At 45.7% G+C, this 19,912-nt stretch overlaps 1 protein-coding gene and 1 non-coding gene across 9 annotated transcripts in view; one reads left to right on the plus strand and one right to left on the minus strand.

Annotated features, from left to right (window-relative positions):
• The first annotated feature begins 5,013 nt into the window (after window positions 1-5,013).
• CLUAP1 (clusterin associated protein 1) overlaps window positions 5,014-19,912 on the plus strand; it is a 31,622-nt gene continuing 16,723 nt past the window's right edge. For 4 of the 8 annotated variants that reach the window (XM_042239940.2, XM_004020738.6, XM_042239938.2 and 1 more), the window contains exons 1-6: window positions 5,014-5,090; window positions 7,505-7,616; window positions 8,638-8,722; window positions 10,897-11,076; window positions 13,820-13,915; window positions 16,068-16,151. In XM_042239940.2, the coding sequence (XP_042095874.1) occupies window positions 5,069-5,090; window positions 7,505-7,616; window positions 8,638-8,722; window positions 10,897-11,076; window positions 13,820-13,915; window positions 16,068-16,151 (579 nt within the window). In that variant the 5' untranslated portion in view covers window positions 5,014-5,068. Of the gene's footprint in view, window positions 5,528-7,504; window positions 7,617-8,637; window positions 8,723-10,896; window positions 11,077-13,819; window positions 13,916-16,067; window positions 16,152-19,912 lie in introns of all 8 variants that reach the window. The other 4 variants (XM_012104038.5, XM_060405954.1, XM_060405955.1 and 1 more) reach the window with 2 other exon arrangements.
• TRNAG-CCC (transfer RNA glycine (anticodon CCC)) lies at window positions 19,346-19,418 on the minus strand. Its single transcript has one exon. It is a non-coding gene; the product is annotated as a tRNA-Gly (tRNA).

The following is a 19,912-nucleotide window of genomic DNA, read 5'->3' on the forward strand; positions in this document are numbered from 1 at the left end:
ACCACTAATTTGTTTTCTATCTCTATATTTTCATCTTACTCAGGATGTCGTATAAATGGAATCAAATAGTATGAAGGATTTTGAGTCTGTCTTCTTCCACTTAGCATAAGGCATTGGAGAGCCATCGTTTTTCTTTGTGTATTTCAGCAGTTTGCTTCTTTTTTAAATGAATGGTAATCCATCGTACCACGTGTGTCTATCCATTTCTAAGTTGAGGGGCACCCAAGTGGTTTCCAGTTTGGGGCAATTATAAATAAAGGTGCTCTTAATATTTGTGTATAGGTTTCTGTGTGAACATAAGTAGTTTTCATTTCTCTTTGGTGAATACCTGGGAGAGTAATTGCTGAACTGTATGTTAAGTGTATGTTTAACTTTAGTAAGAAGTACCAGCTGTTTCCAAAGTGGATGTACACTTTCATATTCTCAACAATAAGGTATGAAAGTCCAGGGTGCTCTCCATCCTTACAAGCCCTTAGCACTGTCAGGGTTTTTTTGTGGTGGTTTGTTGTTTTAGCTGTTCTAATAACTGCCTAGTGATATCTTATAGTTTAATATGCATTTCTCTAATGACTAATCTTAAGCATCCTTTCCTTTGTTTATTACTTGTAAGAAAATAAGACTCATTATTTTAAGGCAAGAAAATTTAAACATAAGTTTTTTCCCCGTTTGTGCTTCCTCTTCTCTCCTCAAGTGTGCGTTATGTGTCTACATTATGCATTAACCAGACCTCTGCAGCAGCAGAAAAACTGCTCAACTATAAAGATTCATTTTTCTCCTTCTAATACCAGCCACATAACTCCTTAGGAGATAACGTTCCTTTCTTAGTCCTGTCAGGGATCACTATGCAGGTATGTTTGGTGAACTTTATGTGCAAGGCCAATATAAACAGTTCCTTTAAAGACAGCGATTTGTGCCGACAGACTGGGTCAGACAACCTAGGGAGATACTGGGCCACACCTAATGGAAGTTCTTGGTTTAAATACTTACTTGTGCATGCTAAGTTGCTTCAGTCATGTCCAACTCTTTGCAACCCTATGGACTGTAGCCTGCCAAGCTCCTCTGTCCATAGGGTTCTCCAGACAAGAATACTGGACTGGGTTGCCATTTCCTTCTCTGGGGATCTTCGTGACCCAGGGATCAAACCCAAGTCTTAATGTCTCCTGCATTGGCAGGTGGATTCTTTACCACTGAGCCGCCAGGGAATTCCCTCCTCTGTTCCCAGCCACTGGAACACCAGGGAATTCCCAAAGTTGATGACTTTAATAGTGTAACTCTAGATATGGGAAGAAGCAATAAAAGAAAACCATTTGCTGAACCATAACAGACTAGAGAGATAGGCAAGATGGTCCAGATGCTTTTGGCTGCTGTCAACAGTCCAATAATAGCACATTGAGTGGCCTGTCGGTGAAATCCTTGTTTGACCTGGGTGTGAACATTCCTATTGCTGTGTGACACACTGGTCATGAAATGTCTCCAAGCCTTGGTCGAAATTAAAACTGAAAGAGAGGAGATTGTAAAACCAAGAATGTTACCCACCATCCAGTTCTACGACAATTGAGTCATTTGCCACTACAGTCACTGACCTACATACAACACACAGCGAAGGAACTTCAGGGCCAAGATCAGGACGAGGCATTTTGTGCTCTCGGAAGACTGGCAGAACTGCCCTCAGACAGTTAGGTATTTTCAGGAGGAAATTGTATGAATTCAGTTTCTTATATCTTGCCTACTTAGAAAAGAACTACAACCATTAACTAAAATATCTGTTCCTTGTTAATAGCAATAAACCTCTACAATGTTGTACCCTTGATTGCACCTACCCCTTACTTAAGATCACATAGATACTAGCCTCACCGCTTTCCTCTTTGGACCATCCTTAGAGCTTTCTGAAAGACTCCTTGCCTGATTATAATCCTCAGGTTGGCTCGAATAAACTTATGCATTTCTTAGCTGGACTAGTTTTTGGTTGACATTTGCCATATCTTTTGTGAACTAAGTTTTCGTGCCGGGAGCCAACGTGAGGAATTCCACCCGTGACAAGGTCATGCGGCAAGAGCTCTGATGGCAAGGCTAATCAGACCTCAGGTTTTCCCCCTGGAATTTCCTGAGCATCCACCCCCCAAAAAATAAGAATCTGCCTGCTTTTCCACTCTTCTGATATTCTCTGGAAAAAGTCAAATCAGGGCTTTAGTCTTCTGCATTTGAAAGGGATGTTTCAGTTAAAACCCCTCTGATAGCTCTCTAGCTTGCCTAACAGGTTCCCCAGACTTCTTACAGCCTGTGAATTGCTTACAGCCCCCCAACTGTGAGAGGCACAAAGCTTGAAAGCATCTTAAAGATACAGAGCCTTTTCTAAAGAGTTAAAAATCATATTGGTGACGGGTTTTCAGTGTTCACTCAAGGATTGCTGCCAGACCTCCATATTCTTTATCTTTTAGGCACCTGGAAGGATGTTACTCAATGTAAGCAGGATGTAGAAAAAGATACATTGTAGTTTTGATGTTAGCAACACTAGACTTTTGAGTTAATTGCTTCTCTTTTGCTGTAAATCACTGTACTCCCTCTACTTGTTATAAGTTGCTGTATCTTTGCTGTGTAAGAATGTAACTTTATTTAGTGCTTTCTGAGAGTGGCACTAGACCTTGGGAAGATCAACACAAATAAGTCTTCTGGTTGACAAACCCTTATCAGAAAAAAGGCTGTAAAATGTTAATTGGCCCTTTTGGCTGGAAGATGATGTAAATTACCTAAGACTTGTGTATACAATTAGGTGTGCAGAAAGAAAAGCCTGGTTTTGATAAGAGTCTGGACTGCTAACGCTGCATAACTTTGTGTTGCCCATTGATCTCCATGTTTTATCAAAAGTATAAAAGGCCTTCTGAACAATAGAGAACGGAGCTAGTTGCTGGACTGGTTTCCCCCGTGTCTCTCTCTCTTTCCTCTCCACTCTAATTTCAGGCTGAATTCCCATCTGTGGCGCAGAGGCTCGCCAAGTCTACTTACTTGCCCTGGCTGTTAAGACCCGCGCGAAACGGAGCCTAAGGTGAGGCACCCTTAGATATTCAAGCGAGCGCTGGTGGCCCAACGTAGATGGTGCAAATTCCTTGTCTGGAATTTTATTGGTCTTCTGTGTAATCCAAGTTATTCAGCCCTCTTCTTCCACTTAATTTTCCTACTACACTATCGTTTCTTAATCTAATCTTATATCAATCAATAAATAAGTTTTTCTCACACCAACGCTGTCCACCCTTCGAATTCCCTGGATCCACCAGGGCTGGACCCCAGCATTTTGGGATCTGCTTTCTCATTGTTTTCTTCAGTGAGTTTTGAAAGTTTGCTATGTATTTCAGAAGTCTTTAATCAGCTGTGTTTTGTGAATATTTTCTTTTAGACTGTGGGTTTACCTTTTTGTAAGGTCAGGGTGAGGTTAGGATGAAAGGTTCAGGGCGAGGTCAGGCGTGTTGAGGCATGCCTGGGCATGTCGGGACATGTCCCGGCAGAGGGCGGTGCAGACAAGCCCGGGAGATGGGCCGGCAACCAAGCCGACCAATCAGGAGCCGACATGAAGCCCTCGCCGTCCAATCAGGAGCTGACACGGAGCCCTTGGACACCAATCACCACTGAGCCCGCGTTTTCTTCCTTATATGGGAGGCCCGGCCGGGCTATAAAACCCTTCCCCACCCCACCCTCACAGACTCTGCAGACTCCCTTTACCCCCCAGACTCCCTTTGCTTCACAGACCGCTCCCCCCCCCCCCCCCCCCCCCCCTTGCTTCCTTGCTTACCCGCCCCCGGTAGTTCTGCCCGAGAGCGACCGCCCAATAAAAGGCCCTGATCAACAGTCCATAGGGGTGGCTCCTTCTTCCCGCGGCGTTTCTTACACTTTTCATTTTCTTAAAAAGTGTCTTGAGCAGTTCTAAATTTTGATGAAGTCCGATTCATCAAAAAACATTTTTCAAAGGATGATACTTTTAGTGTATTGTATCTAAGGACTCTTGTTTAACCCAGTCACAAAGCTTTCCAAGTTTTCTTCCAGAAAAGTCAGTTTTTAGGTTTTACCCTTTACATGTAAGGATGCAAGTTCATTTGTTTGCATTTCCAATTGTTCCAAGATAATTTGCTAAAACGATTATTCTTTCTCTACTAAAGGGCTTTATTTATCCTAATGACCATATATGCGCGGGTCTATTTTGAGAATCTTTAAGGTCAGCGTATTCATGTGCCTGTTACTTCACTAAAACCAATACAGGGGCGGAGGGCATCTTAGCTTTGGTAGTCTCTCTTCTTCTTCCACATTCTGGGCTCAGCTCACTTCACCTCCCCAGCCCTTCCGGTTGCCTGTCCCCGCCGTGGCAGCCTGGTAGAGAGTGCTCCCAACCGAGGCCACAGCTGATCTGGCCAAGGGCTGGGCGCGGTGCACCCCCGATCGGCCCCCTCCCTCCCCCGCGCGCAAAAACCAGCTCCAAACTTCTACGCTCACAGTTGCCAGGACAACCCCACGGCGCGCCGGTTTCCGGCCTGTCGTAAAGTCCGAGCCCGCTGCGCACGCGCGGGTTGCGGCTCGGCCTACTCGCCGCCCCTCTGTCCGCTCTGGCCTTCGCTTTGCAGTCCGTGGCCTCAACTGCTTCACGCTGCAGGCGCTTGGGTGCGGCCAGCCATTTTACACATGCCAGAAAAAAGAGTGCCGGGCGTAGGACTCAAAAGGGAGGCCTGGCTTCGTGACATCTTGTACATCCTTTCTGGAGGAGTTTAGGCGGGAATGAAAAGTAGTATAGACTGCCTTGCACAGTCACTTAGGTGCTCAGAACGTGCCGGCAAGTGCAAATATCTGCAGTGTCTGAAGGGAATTTAGACGCCACACCCACATCCTCAGCGTCGCGTTTTACGCCGCCTGCCGGCCGCCCTCGCTCCGGCACATACAGAGCATGCGCACACGGCCCGGTCTGCTTTTCTTCCAGTCCTTTTGGCCCCGGCTGCGCGCCGTCGGGGAGTCCGTGCGTTGCCATAGAAACCCAGAAGAGCTAAGGAGCTAGAGGTGGAGACTTCGGGATCCTGGGCACTTGAGCGCCATGTCTTTCCGTGATCTTCGCAGTAAGGCATCCCTGCCCTCTGTGACCTTGCGGTCCTCCCGAGACTCGGGGCTTCGGCCCGCCGGCTCCCTGTCTGAGCCCCGCCGAGGCTCTCGCGCTGAAGTCCCCCTCCGGGGCCTCTGCAACTCAGGGGCGCCCCTGACCCGAGCCGCCCCCCGCCAGGCTGAGCGCCCCAGTCTGTCTCATAGCGCTTTCTGCTATGATGAGAGGCTGTGGATGTGTATGCGGCTAGTGCGGCTGAGAAACAGAAGTTTTAATTTTATCTAATTTTAATTGACTCGGGTCTGTTCGCTACTGTATTGCAAAACACCGTTTTCCAAAGCGACCATTTTTGAGCTGGGTTAGCTTAGTGTTCCGAGAAGCGAACAAGAAAATCGAAGAGGGGGCTGGTGAATAATGATTGAGGCTAAAATTTTTCGAGTTTTTGTGATCTGTCAGGTAGTTAATCACTATCCTATGTGTGTTCTTCATTTCATTTACTCCTCTGAACAGCAATTCTCTTATGTTTAGGTGAGGAAATAGGCACAGAGAGGTCCGGTCACTCGGTCAGGGAACATAGGTGGTAAGAGCTGGCGCTGGAGTATGAAATCCTGTTGTCTAACCTCCAAAGCCTGCAGCCTTTCTAAAAGAGGCTGGTGAGAAGGGAACCCAAGTACCTTTGCGAGGAGCGTGGGGAAGTGGAAAAATGTGGATTAGAGAACTAGTTATCACCGCTTTGGGGATCATCTGTTACAAAGCAAATATTTTACATTTAATATTTTATTTTAGCCCCCACTGTTACAGTGAGATGAGTCATTCCTGGATGGAATACTTTGAGGGAGGTGAAATAGCTGCTTTAGATCATACAGCTGGAACTGGGTGGAAATCAGGATCAAATCGTGGGACTGTGTGAATCAATCTCTTGCCTTTTATATGCTATCATTTTCTGAATCTGAAGCAGTTCAGGGAACTGGCTCCACCTGCACAGGTGTAGCAGGTGTAGCCAATTTAGTGTGATTTGCGGGGCCTCTTTAAGGCCAATTTTGTAATAATTGCCAGTGCCTGAAATTTCCCCACTAAAGATTACTCCTTTCAGTTGTGAAGGGCTCTTTCTATAATGTAAATATATAGGAAGAGGCATCACAGTTTATTGATGCCTACTAGCACTGTTGGAGAAGGAAATGGCAAAACCCACTCCAGTGTTCTTGCCTGGAGAATCCCAGGGACGGGGGAGCCTGGTGGGCTGCCGTCTATGGGGTTGCACAGAGTCCGACACGACTGAAGCGACTTAGCAGCAGCAGCAGTAGCAGCAGCACTGTTGTGTGAATCTCTGCCCTCTGGGACTTGGACATTCTTGGAGATCTTGTGTTGTAGAGACACATTTCTCCTCCCTCACAGTTGAGGGAGGTCAGCCTTCTGCTAAGGGACACTGAATCGAGTTGTTTTGGGAAAAGCATACAAAAGGATTTCTGAACGTTTTTGACCTTAAATGAATGCCTACTTTAGGCAGTTCATGATAACAATCTTACTTGTCTCCTTTTGATGATGATACTGCAGAATTAACAGAATTTGGCTGCTACTTAGTGAGAGGACGTGTTTAGGCGGCACCGTGTGGTGGGAAGGCTGCTGCTTTATTTTCCATTGCTCTATTTAAATATACCCCCAAACAATGGCAGAGGCTCTCTGCTGCTCTTTCCGCTGCTTACACCTTCTCTTCTGTTGTCTGGTGAAATTCAGCCTACTCTCCAATGACCAGGTAGCTTGTTGTGAATGTCACTGGGACATTTTGAATATCCACCTTCAAGAAGAGTGAAGACAGACGTTATTTAGTCGGAAGTGTTCTTGGCACATCATGGGAACTAAAAGGATGTTACTTGCAAGTCTTGCTTAAAACTTAGTGATTGCAGTATTAAGAACAAGTGTTAGTATTACTATTCCTTAGTCTGTTTCATAGTACAGCTGAGTATTGCTCTGTAGTTCAATCATTCTCTTGAACATCTCTCTAAGTAACACAGACACATCAATTTTACCCTACCACTCACCTCCGCAAAAAAAAAAAAAAGATTAACATTTTAAAATATTTTTCTTTACGGCATTTTGTAAGACCAGATATTTGACATTTTGAGTAGTGAAGAGAAAGATATGCAGGAGATAGTTGAGATACCCAAGAGAGAAATTAAATTCACAGCCAATCCCTAAACCCTATTTCAACGTAGTTTCCAGTTCTTCCATTGAACTCAAATAAATGTTTTTCAGGAAGCAGGTTAGCAATTTTATCTCCTTTTTGTTTTTCTCTTAGAGAGTGATAAATAGTCCATAAACGTGTCAGTAGGTTGGGAGTAAGAAGAGGAAAATGAAGGAAGTATCTATGTTGATAAATAGCTGATGTTTGAGGAGGAGCTGACCGCACTGTGTTTTTTTTTTTACCTTGGACAGATTTTACAGAGATGATGAGAGCCTTGGGATACCCTCGACACATTTCCATGGAAAACTTCCGCACACCCAATTTTGGGCTTGTATCTGAAGTGCTTCTCTGGCTTGTGAAAAGGTTAGAACTGGGCACTTTACTGTGGTTTAAGAATAGATCTGAGATGTTATTCATTAGCCACCTAGAAACAGGGTACTTCTGTGAAGGAAAAGGAAAAGTTCAACAAAATTGGACAGAATAGGCCATGACCTGTTAGAAGTCAGAGGAGTGTTAAGGAATGCTGTGGGAAAAGGGAGTACACCAGGAGGTGGTGAAAGACTGTTTCTCAGCGGGAAGCTGACAGGGGTGCTGGTCCACACTCATCCCCTCCCCTTCCTCAGGGACTGACAGGACCTCCTCACACATCCTGCTGAGCATCTGGCTTAGGATTGGCAAACTTTTTACTAAGGGAATGATCAAGATTTTAGGCGTTGCAGGCTACATAAGATCTCTGTCAGGCTTCCTTGTGTTTTACTGTTTATTGCCCTTTAAAAATGTAAAAACCTTTCTTAGCTTGCGAGCTGTACAGGAGAAGGCCGAGGGCTGCAGGTTGCTGACCCCGGCATGTCATCAGAAACTCGAAGAAAGGAACTCTGGCCCCTCTGCTGAGTCAAGGGCTGTCAGCCAGAGTAATAGTTCTGGATATTTTAATTAAACTTTGCTGTCTGATATAGATTTAATTTTGTAAGCCCCAGATTTGGTTTTGAAATTTGAAAAGACCCTGATGCTGGGAAAGATTAAAGGCAGAGGAGAAGGGGACGACAGAGGATGACATGGTTGGATGGCATCACTGACTCGATGGGCATGAGTTTGAGTAAGTTCCGAGAGTTGGTGATGGACAGGGAGGCCTGACATGCTGCAGTCCATGGGGTCGCAAAGAGTCGGACACAACTGAGCGAAGAAACCTATTTTTTGGTGAGGATTTGTTCTCTTGGTTGTTTGGTATTTTGTGTTGCCTTTGAGGTCTTTCTTACTCTTACTACCTTAGCTGGGGACTCAGAGAGCTTCCTGTTACAGATCCACTGTCCTCCCAGTTTACTTTCTGTTTTGTAAACTTTCAGCTTAATTAACTTGTCTTTCTCTCTCTTTGTCTCTATGACAGGTACGAACCTCAGAATGACATCCCTTCTGATGTTGAGACTGAACAAGACCGAGTTTTCTTCATTAAGGCAATTGCCCAGTTCATGGTTAGTTCAGTTTTTTGATGGAGTTGTAAAATTAAATACATCAGAAGGAGATGGAGCCTAATTAGAGCTACCTTCAGCTTTCTTAACACTCTCCGTTACCAGATTTCTGTGGAGCCATTTTTACAATTTTAAACAATTTTTACTACACAAAGGTTATCACATAATTGGATAGTTCTCTACTCTGTATTCAATTATTTTTACTCTCTACAGAAAGGCTGCTTCTTAACTTCTCATCTAGTGATGGCAAGCACTATCTGTGGAGTCGTTTTACCAACAAAGGTTTCTGAGTTTTTTGTTTTTAACTCATGATTTGTTAAGAATTGTAGAGTCCCGTGAGACACCAGTGGTGGCAGTATACAGGGTAGTTGTCTCAGAGGGGCAGTGAGAGAAAAGGATTAGCCATGTCACCCTTGACCAGAAGGGCGATCAGCGCTGCGAAAGCCCCAAGGCCATTCGTCCTACAGTCGGGCTGTGTTATGACAGGACAGGACACATTTCAGGACCGCTGGATCTAGATGTGTGCCCTGCAGGTGGACAGCGTCTGCCAGAGAGGGGTGGCAGAAGAGGCTGGGCATGCTCTGACAAACGGGTAAAATCCTGGGAGCAGCAGCCTGTGATTTCTCAAATGTAAAAACAGCTGTTTGGCCGACTGACATAAGTGACTTCCATACTGTCAGTGACACCTGCAAATAATTTTTCCAGGGTAGCTTTTCTGTAAGAGAAGGTTCGCAGGTTGTTGCTTTGCCCAAAGGAAGCTGTTTTGAGATTGAAGCAGTAGCTGTCCGAGGGCCTCATGTGACGTGATGTCCAAGGGCATCTCGTGACGTCACTCCCAATGATGGGCCCAGTGTTATTCAGTCTGGAATTTTAATAATGTTTTTAAATTAACGTCTTAATTTTTTATAATTTTTGTTGGAAAGCATAAGGTTGACTGAAATAGATGAAGTTATTACGGAAATACCATATGATAAGAGGAACTGAACATGAAGACTCATGATAAATCTAGTGATTGATGTTATAAATTATGCTTACATAACATTTGTATTACTGGGTATGGGAAAAGAGACGCATGTTACATAGTTACTTAGATACATAAAAGTAAAGGAAAATAACCTAGGAAAGATGAGTTACTGTTTCTGAGAAATAATAAAGACCACACCTAATTCAGTTAAGCTCTATTAATTTAGTGACGTGGAGTATTTATTTCTCATGTCAGATACTATATGCCTCTGCTTTTACTTAATAAAATTATATAAGTTTGAATGGTAGATCTAAAGGAGAAGAAACTGGACCAAAATTTTATACAGATATTTTTCTTTTGGAGAGGTTAAGAAAGTAAAGTGATAGTTGATTTAAGCAAGGATACACTCTCAGAGGGAGAGCAGACAGGTAAAGAACTGCTGCCAGATAATATTTTTCTAATGTGATTAAAATAGCATGCAGATTTTAAAAAGAATTTTATTTACTTATTTTGAACAGTCAATATATTTTATGGCTCAAAAATTTTTTTTTAAATCATGAAACAATACAGAGTAAAATGACTTTCTATTCTGTCTGCCATCAGCCCAGTTCCATTGCCATTAATCACTGTTTTTAATATCTCTCAGTTTCTTTAGGCATATTTAAGCAAATAGGATATATCTTCTTTTTCCTTCCTTTTACACCAGTGGTGGCATACTCTACACCTCTGTTTAGAATCTTGTCTTTAATAGTACATTTTGGAGAACTTTTCAAATGAAGATAGAATTTCTTCATTCTCTCTTACACCTGAGTAGTGTTGCTTGCCTGTTTATACCATAAGTTGTATAATTTATACAGGTTGGCATTTAGGTTGTTGGTAACTTTTGTACTTAGAAAGAGTTCTGTAACAGATAACCTGTACACATAGTTTTGTGTGTGACAACATGTATTCCTGTCATAAGTGCTCAGGATTGGAATTTCTTAGTCAAAAGATATGTGCGTTTATAATCTTGTCATTTACCAAATTGCTTTCCATTAGGATTGTACCAGTCTATGTACCCACTCACAATGTGAGTGACTTGAAAGTTTGACTCTTAATATGCTTTGGTTATATACCAATTGTTGGCAGAGACGTTTTCAATTGACCTACATGGGGTTCGGTTTAATTTTACATGGAAAGGATCTTCAGCATTTTTTTTTCTGTCTGAAAATAGGCCACCAAGGCACATATAAAACTCAATACCAAGAAGCTTTATCAGGCAGACGGGTATGCAGTGAAAGAACTACTGAAGATCACCTCTGTCCTCTACAACGCTATGAAGACCAAAGGCATGGAGGGCTCTCAACTAGCAGAGGAAGATGTCAGCAAGTTCAAGTTTGATCTTGGCTCAAAGGTGAGGACAGTGCAGGGCTTGTAGTGAGAGATGGAATGTTTCTTTCTCAGACTCAGAAGTGGAATATAGCAATTCAGGAGCACTTCTTTCCTCACTCCCTGACCGAGGGCCATTTGTCAGTTTTGTGCTCATTAGTCAGCATTGCTTTTTGATTACTGAAAAGCTTCAGTTGTTGGGCCCTGTTGGGTCTCAGCTGTGGCTCAGGGGATCATCGCTGTGGCGAGCAGGATCTTTGATTGTGGTGCATGGACTCTCTAGCTGTGGCGCTTGGGCTCCAGAGCTCGTGGGCTCAGTAGTTGCAGGGTGCGGGGTTAGTTGCTCCACAGCCTGTGGGATCTTAGTTTGCCGACCAGGGATCAAACCCGCGTTGCTTGCATTGCAAAGCAGATTCTCTTAACCACTGAACCACCAGGGAAGACCCAGTTTTGTGCTTGTCAGCATTTGGATCAAAGCAGAAGGGACAATAAATTCAGCTATTTATTGAAAGCCTGCTGTCTGCCAGGCACTGTTCACGTGCTGGGGGTACAGGCGTGAGCAAGCACAGGCTCCCCTATTCCTCCGGCTCCGTTGGGGGAGCAGCAGAAGGAGCAGCACGTCAGATGGGCTGAGTGAGGGATGGATGGTGAAGAGGGAGGGGCTGAGGTGCTGGGGGAGGGCCTTAAATGGGGATATAGGACAGCCTCAGGGACTGCGTGATGTCTCAGCAAAGATCTGAGGGAGGGAAGGAGCAAGCTGTTCAGTGGAGGGTGTGTTCTGGGGGTGTGAGGAAATGCGAGGAGGGCCACGTGATGAGAGCACAGGTCCTGGGGTCCCTGGAAAGCCACTGCCAAGACTTCGAGGTGGAAAGTGGTCGAGTTTTGAGCAGAGAAGTCCATCATTTGAAGCCTCATATTAAAAGGATCCCTGTGGTTGCTGGATTGAGTCAGACTGAGTGGGGAGGCAAAGGTGGGAGCAGAGAGACCTATGAGAAAGCCCGAGGTGATGGTGCCTGTGATTCTGAGCGGCCAGTGAGCGCTCCGCTGAGCTTGGAGGGAGTGGGAGCTGTGAGGTGTCGGAGGACCCGGTTAAAGCAACGAGCCAAATGTGAAAGCTGCGTCTTTAATCACTAGCTGGTGTGGTGTAAGCAAGGGGCTAGACCCAGAGGGAGTGTCGACTCCCTGTTTCATAGAACTGCTCTGGCAGTTTTAACGGCCCCCCTGCCACACCAAGGGGTGGGAGGCTCAGCATGGGAACATGGTGGGGACTGAATGGGGAGAGAGGGTCATCAGGTGTTTGCCCCGCCTTCCCAAGTCAGGAGGCTTCGGCAGAGGCACTGAAGAGGACCCGGGCCCAAGGTCTTGGATAAGGAGACCTAGGGTGCAGATCTTCTTAATAAGAACATGACTGGCCAGAGGGCCTGGGTCCTTGACTGCAACTCTATTCAGAGGCTGGTGTTGGGGGCACTGGTGTTGGGGGCAGCTTGCTCCAGGAGGCAAAAGGTTGAGCGAAAGTGGACGCTGGAAGGAAGGTCTGAAACGGCTCAGTCGCCCTTCCTGTGCTGGTGGATGTGGTCTGTGTTACGCGGCACGGTAGCCACTAGCCACGTCTCACCAGTACAACTCAGGAACTGAGTTTAAGCTTTACTTAATTTCAACGGTTTAACGCTGAAACTGGCACGTGACTGGTGGGCATGTGTTAGATGTCACAGCTCTAGAGTGTGGGTATGAGTTCCTGCCAGGACGGGGTTGCCATCCGCTGAAACGGAGGAGAGTTCGGAAGGAGCAGGTCTGGCAGGAAAGATGAGGGGTTTGGTTTGGGACGTTGCTTGTGCAGCACCTCTGAGGTGTCCTAGTGGAGACATGGAGCCTCAGCTCGCAGCTGTGATCTCAGCATCCGAGCCAGGAGCTTGTGGGGAGTGTGAGGGGAAGAGGTTAGGGGCTGAACTCTGCTGATTCTAGTGCTGAGAAGTGGAGGGGGCTGGTGAGAAGGCTTCCGCAGGGGAAGCCGGAAGCTTGCTGCTGGTGGAAGCGGAGTCCTGAGGACTCAGGAAACGGACAAGTCGCCCGCTGTGAGTGAAGAAGGAGCGTTGTCGCAGGTGGCTTGAAAGGCAGTGGGAGTTTGTTGACTGGGGGAGAGGGGAAGAGAGCAGCACTGGGAAATACTTGGCTCTTTGGAAATGTAGCACATTCACGGAGGAGGCTGTGGCATGCGTACCCTAAGAGAGAAGCTTTCCCCGGGCTGAGCGCTCAGTCGTCCTCACCATCCTCACGGCAGAGCCTTGTGGCAGCGGCTCGCTGTGAGCGCTTTGTGCCAGTGAGCTCCTCTGAGGCTCTCGGCAGCCCGTGGAGTGCACCCTGAGTGCGGGGCGGGAGGGTGAACACGGGGCCTCGGGGCTGCGTGGGGCTGTGTCCTCAGGGTGCCTCTCCTCTGCACCCCGCCGCTGCCAGAGCCCCTCATTGTAGGAGGCATGCCAGCCTCACGCCCCCACACACCTCCTGCTTGCAGAGTACATTTGACTTGACATTGGGGTTTTCAGAGAGACCCAGGGGGCCTGGAATTGATCTAATTTGTACTTAGATCAGTGTCTCCTAAACTGGTGTCTTGGGAGCGCTCTTCTATGGGGTGTAAATGTGTCTCTTGGGGAACACGTTCTGTAGTTAGATCAGTACTCTGACTGGAGGAAGGAATGACAGCAGAAGATTGGCTCTTTCTGCAGGCCGAGAACCTGTTAGTGAGGTTTCTGTTTTTGATGTCTTCCTTCTAGATTGCAGATTTAAAAGCAGCAAGGCAGCTTGCTTCTGAAATCACTTCCAAAGGAGCGTCTCTGTATGACTTGCTGGGCAAGGAGGTGGAGCTGAGGGTGAGTGGTGTTCAGATACCTCCGTTACCTCCCTAATTACCTCCTCAGCTGAGCAGACTTCCAGGGTTTCTTTACCAATTAAGTTTTTTCCCGTTCTCTTGGTTTTATTAAACAATACCTGATAAAGTGAGATACTGTGCGGGAAAGTACAGTCCATAAGCTGCAGTTCCTCTGCCTGGTGGCCTTGGGTGTGTTTCTGATGCCTTTGGCATCTGATTCAGGAATGGCGCACGTGTGCCATGTTGCCTCAGCTCTCCCTCTTGTTCCTGTGGCAGACTTTATTGATCACGATGCTTTCCCCCTGGTGCCTTCAGCCTCGGCATGCTTCCCAACAAAATGCTCCCCCCCCCCAGCCTGTGGCTCCCGAATCCTGTTGCCGCCCAGTGGAATCACCTGGGGATCTTAACAAACTGCTGATAACTGGCTTCCATGCTGATGTCATTGATATGGAATGTGACTTGGGCATCATGAGTTTTAAGTCTCCTGGGTGATTCTAACACTTACCAGTTTGGGAACCAGTCACTAATCTAGGCAGTCAGTTGAAGTTGATGTTACAGTTGAAATTTATTTGCAGTCCTTATTTTAGCCCCTGTCAGTCAAGGTGGATGCTCTGTCCTCTGTGTTTAAGGAGCTGTTGAAGAGTGGGTTCCTAAAACGCTCTTGAAGCTCCTATAGAGCTTTTAAATCACCCGGCATCCAGGTCGTCCCCTGGACCAGTGGATTGAAATGTCTGCAAGTGAGAGCCAGATTTTTAAAGCTCTGCAGGCGATCCCGGTGTGCAGCAGAGTTTGGGACCTAGCTACTGACTGAAGAAGAAACGGGAGTGTTGGTTGGTTCTTCCCTGTGAGGATTTATGGCATGTGCAGCCTAGAGGCTCACATCTAATATTTCTGAATTAAATGCGTTTAGTTGACTGCATTCCCGTCAGGTGCGTCATCTGTGGCTGCTCTCACTGCCTCGCCCGTGTCCTGGCATTGCTGTCTCAGTGTGATGGTATTGTCCCTTTCTGCCCTAGAGGCAGACTGGATGCGGGGACTTGGTGCCAGCTCACCATCCCGGCTCTGGATGCATTGCCACCTGGTGCCATGTGGTTGGCAGAACAAACCTGCCAGTGGTGTCTGACAGCTGGTTTAGATAAGCAGCAAGGCAGTGCCAGGCGTCCCATGTTTTCTGTTGATAGTGCAGTGACTGTGTGTCTGATCGTGTTCTTGCAGACCCAGAGACGAGAGCTGGTCACTCGCTGTTCGCCAGCAGAGTTTTCTGGCTTCATTATGAGGCTTCACCAGAATTCTGAGGGGCTCTTTCCACTCCAACCTGTAGTGAATTGATGAAGCAGAGGCTGAGCTGTTGCCGTGGGAGCCATGAGGCCCTGGGTGTCGGACTTGTCAAATTCCATGTAGTTGTGATCTGCAGAAGCTCCCATCCAGTACACTCAGCAGACATTCACCGAGGGCCAGCTCCAGCCTCAGACCAGGAAGGCTCTGTGCTCTGTGTCCTTGAGGTCGCGTCCCTGTGCTCAGTGCTACTCCCCGGCGGGGAGACAAGGTGCACCGTGGATTAAAAGAAGTACAGGACAGGGTTTGAGGAGGTGCTCCCGGACCCCCATAACCGCATGCACGTTAAAGCTCCAGCTTTCGGAACTGTCCAGTACTGACGTGATAGGCACAGATGCCCCCCTTGACAGTTAGTGGCCAGTGCTGGGGCAGGGCCGCGTAGACTCTTCTCAGTGGGTACAGTTGTCAGTGATAAGCAACTTAGAGGGCCGTGAGCATAGGGAAAATAGTACAGGCTGGCAGAGGACTCAGACAGGAAGTTCACTTTCACTTGGTTTGGGGTCTCTGAATGGAATGCAGGTAAAGAAGCAGGTTTGGAGAGAAAAGATTCTGAGTGGTGAGTTCTGCTTCCCATGGTGTTGGGGTCCTGGGGGCCCACAGCTGAAGAGTGGGGCCTTGAGCTCTGGAGAGAGGCCAGATTGGCAGAGAGTCATAGACGATACTTGGAGGAGGTGGTGGCAGGAGTGTTTCTGCCTAGGAGACCCACGTCATAATGAAGCTTTGAGAACTAGTCCATAAGCCATATCTAGAGCTGGGAATTGGTTTTGAGAATTCCTCTTCTAAAAAAAAAATTTTTTTCGTTTCATTGTTTCCTATAGGAACTGAGAACAGAAGCAGTTGCCAGACCTCTGGAAATAAATGAGACTGAAAAAGTGATGAGAATTGCAATAAAAGATATTTTGGTAAGATTACTTTTATTTAAAGTTTTTGTGCCTAGAACTGGAAAATAGTGAGTTCCTGGTTTTACAGGACAGAGCAAGCTGGGCCTCGTAACAAAGATAGAGCGTGTCAGTGGGGAGTGAAAAGTGTAGAGCACGTTCTGGAATAGCTGGGTGACTTACTGTTGTCTTCCTCTTGTTGTTGTTTTCGTGTTACCAAAATTTTGTCAGTTTTGTTAATTTAATAATTCTCTTTTAAGTTTTTCAGTAAATACTTTTTTATGGACTCTTTACAACTTATTTAACCAGTTCCTCACTGTTGGGCGTCTAGATTATTTCTAGGTTATCTTAATTCTAAACACTGAATAAATAGAATGATCGTCATCCTTTACTGATCATCCATGGTTAGTTGTTATAAGCTCATTGCATCTGAATCATTCATTTGGAAGACAGAGACGGAAACTCAGACTACTTGGCCTTGAACCCCCCACCGTGTGACGTTAGGCCAGTTTCTTAACCTTTCTGTGCCTTACTTTCCTTATCCATAAAACAAGAGGAATGGCAGTCCCTGCCACGTGGGGTCGTCATGGGCATTCATTATGACAGTCTGTCCTACAGAGACTCTGGTTCAGTTCAGTTCAGTTCAGTCGCTCAGTCGTGTCCGACTCTTTGCGACCCCATGAATCGTAGCACGCCAGGCCTCCCTGTCCATCACCATCTCCCGGAGCTCACTCAGACTCACATCCATCGAGTCCGTGATGCCATCCAGCCATCTCATCCTCGGTCGTCCCCTTCTCCTGCCCCTAATCCCTCCTGGCATCAGAGTTTTTTCCAGTGAGTCAACTTTTCTCATGAGGTGGCCAAAGTACTGGAGTTTCAGCTTTAGCATCATTCCTTCCAAAGAAATCCCAGGGCTGATCTCCTTCAGAATGCACTGGTTGGATCTCCTTGCAGTCCAAGGGACTCTCAAGAGTCTTCTCCAACACCACAGTTCAAAAGCATCAATTCTTCAGCACTCAACCTTCTTCACAGTCCAACTCTCACATCCATACATGACCACAGGAAAAACCATAGCCTTGACTAGACGGACCTTAGTCGGCAAAGTAATGTCTGTGTTTTTGAATGTGCTATCTAGGTTCGTCATAACTTTTCTTCCAAGGAGTAAGGGTCTTTTCATTTCATGGCTGCAGTCACCATCTGCAGTGATTCTGGAGCCCAAGAAAATAAAGTTTGACACTGTTTCTGCATCTATTTCCCATGAAGTGATGGGACCAGATGCCATGATCTTCATTTTCTGAATGTTGAGCTTTAGGCCAACTTTTTCGCTCTCCTCTTTCACTTTCATCAAGAGGCTTTTTAGTTCCTCTTCACTTTCTGCCATAAGGGTGGTGTCATCTGCATATCTGAGGTTATTGATATTTCTCCCAGCAATCTTGATTCCAGCTTGTGTTTCTTCCATAGTAGGTATTCAGTCATTATTAGAGATTCATTTTATTCAGTATACAGAGATGAGGGGCATTACGTAAATTAGGAGTAGTTATAAAACAAAATTTGCTGAGAGTTGTACAGAACTCCAAGATGGATTGGTTTTTATAGTCCGCTTGTCATATAACAGTGATGCTCCCTGGTCAGCCCAGCACAGAGAGGCCGAGCCTCAGCAGGGGGAGAGGTGCAGGGCAGCCGAGACGGGAGACGGTTCCTTATCGGCAGCTTGACCAAATGAGGGAATATATTAAAGATGCGGAAGCCAAGGTTCTCACCATTGGAGACGGGGTTACAGATATGGAAAGGGAAAAAATGAGAGCGAACCCTGAGATAGGTGTTGATTGATGGTTAAATGCATTTCAATATAGATAGATAGTTATGAGAATAAATCTTAATGCACATATACCTTATGTATGACGTTTATATACATACACATGCATACCCACACATGGATTCATATGTTTCTTAGCTCCAAGCACACCTAGCCCCCCCAGATCTTGGTTTCTAAATGCCATTTTCCACTAAAGGGAAGCAGAGCTCTTGGGAGAAATGACTGATTACAGAGCTGGGAGAAGAAAATGCAAGGTCTTCTTGTGCCAGAAAGCATGGAAGTACTCAAAGAATGTGAAAGGGATACACAAGCCAGCCTGAATGAGCTTCCCGCAGCCACATCAGAAACAGTTTAAGTGTCAAAACAAATACAGTAATGGATTATAGACCGTTGAATGAATGCTCACAGATACAAAAGATAAATGAATGCATTGCAAACTGATGAAAAGCAGATTTTTCACATGGTTTCGAAGTAGCTCCCTACAAGATACTCATTAATTACAAAGAAGAAGAGAGTGATATATGAGAAGCTTGACAGACATTCCCTTAATCCAGCGATCAGGGGGAACATCTTCGGTGATGGAGCAGGTCAGAATAATGTGTGCCTGTTGAAAGGCAGGGGCCAGTGATAATCTGTGCTGTTCTGCTAAGGGTGCATCATCTGAAGCTAATTAGATGAAGGCAGGTTGAGGGGCATTCTGAAGTTCCCCAACCCCTACTCTTCAGCAGTGGAAAGACCCTGAACATCCAGGAGAGGCTGAGGAGCTGTCCAGACCAAAGGCGACCAGGTAGACCTGGTAACTGAATGAATGCCCAGGGTCACTCCTGTCTGCTGTTGAGGCCTTCACAGTGGGTTGTGGGTTGGATGAGGTTTTGTGTCAGGGTTCATCTTCTGTCTGGATGTTTAGGAGGAAGTCCTTATTTGCAAGAAATATACGTTAAAGTATTTTGAAGTGATGGAGCATCAAGTCAGCGGCTCACTCTCATCTAGATCAGGGAAAAATGCTTTTTATTATACTTCAGCTCTTTGTAAGTTTGTAATTGTTAATTTAAAACAAAATTTTAATGATAATACTCTTGTGCTTGTCAGTGTTCTGGCTAAATCAAGTTAGCATGGCATAAATGTGCCTTTTCTACTAAGTGTATTAACAATGAGGGCAGCCTACTGAGGCTGCTGAATGAGGGCACAGTTCATTTCTTGGTGAAAATCTCTTAAGGTGTCTTTTCATTGTTGGAAAATATCCATGATATTTGATATTCAAAAAAATGAAACAACCTGGACACTTAAAAGGGATTTTAAAATACAGGCCATTTATTAAAAAAAGAGCCTTTAAAAAAAATATATATATATATATATATTTATTTGGCTGACCTGGGTCTTAGTTGCAGCATGTGGGATCTAGTTCCCTGACCAGGAATCGAACCTGGGCCCCCTGCATTGGGAGCAAAGAGTCTTAGCCACTGGACCACCAGGGACGTCCCAGAACCTTTTACAAAACTTTACTTTTGAGGTCAGATAGATGATTTACTAGGTTTTAATCTGACTGATTCAGAAAAGTGTTGCCATTAGCTTGAGTAGTTTGTTCAAAACGGAGACCCACCTTATCTTCCTCTGAGAGTAAACTTGGATCCCTGCTTGGGCTTTGTGAGTACCTTCAACAACTTAGTGGTTAGGTATGAGATTTAGTCTTCATGAAGGTACCTTGGAAATGGTTAGTGAACTTAGACAAAAAAAATTAAGCCATAAATTATCAATGAAAGTGACTGCTTCCAAGTGTGTGCTGACTCTTGAGAGTCGTGAAATGTGTCTAGTCTCCTTAGGCAATTTCTCTGTGGACCACATAGCATTTCAGAGGCCTGCAGGTAAACAGACTACACATGTATAAATTCCAAGGAGATCAAACCAGTAGTCAATTCTAAAGGAAATCAGCCCTGAATTGGAAGTAGTGATGCTGAAGCTGAAGCTCTAG

Source organism: Ovis aries, chromosome 24 (assembly GCF_016772045.2).
Source record: "Ovis aries strain OAR_USU_Benz2616 breed Rambouillet chromosome 24, ARS-UI_Ramb_v3.0, whole genome shotgun sequence".
Lineage (NCBI taxonomy): Eukaryota > Metazoa > Chordata > Mammalia > Artiodactyla > Bovidae > Ovis > Ovis aries.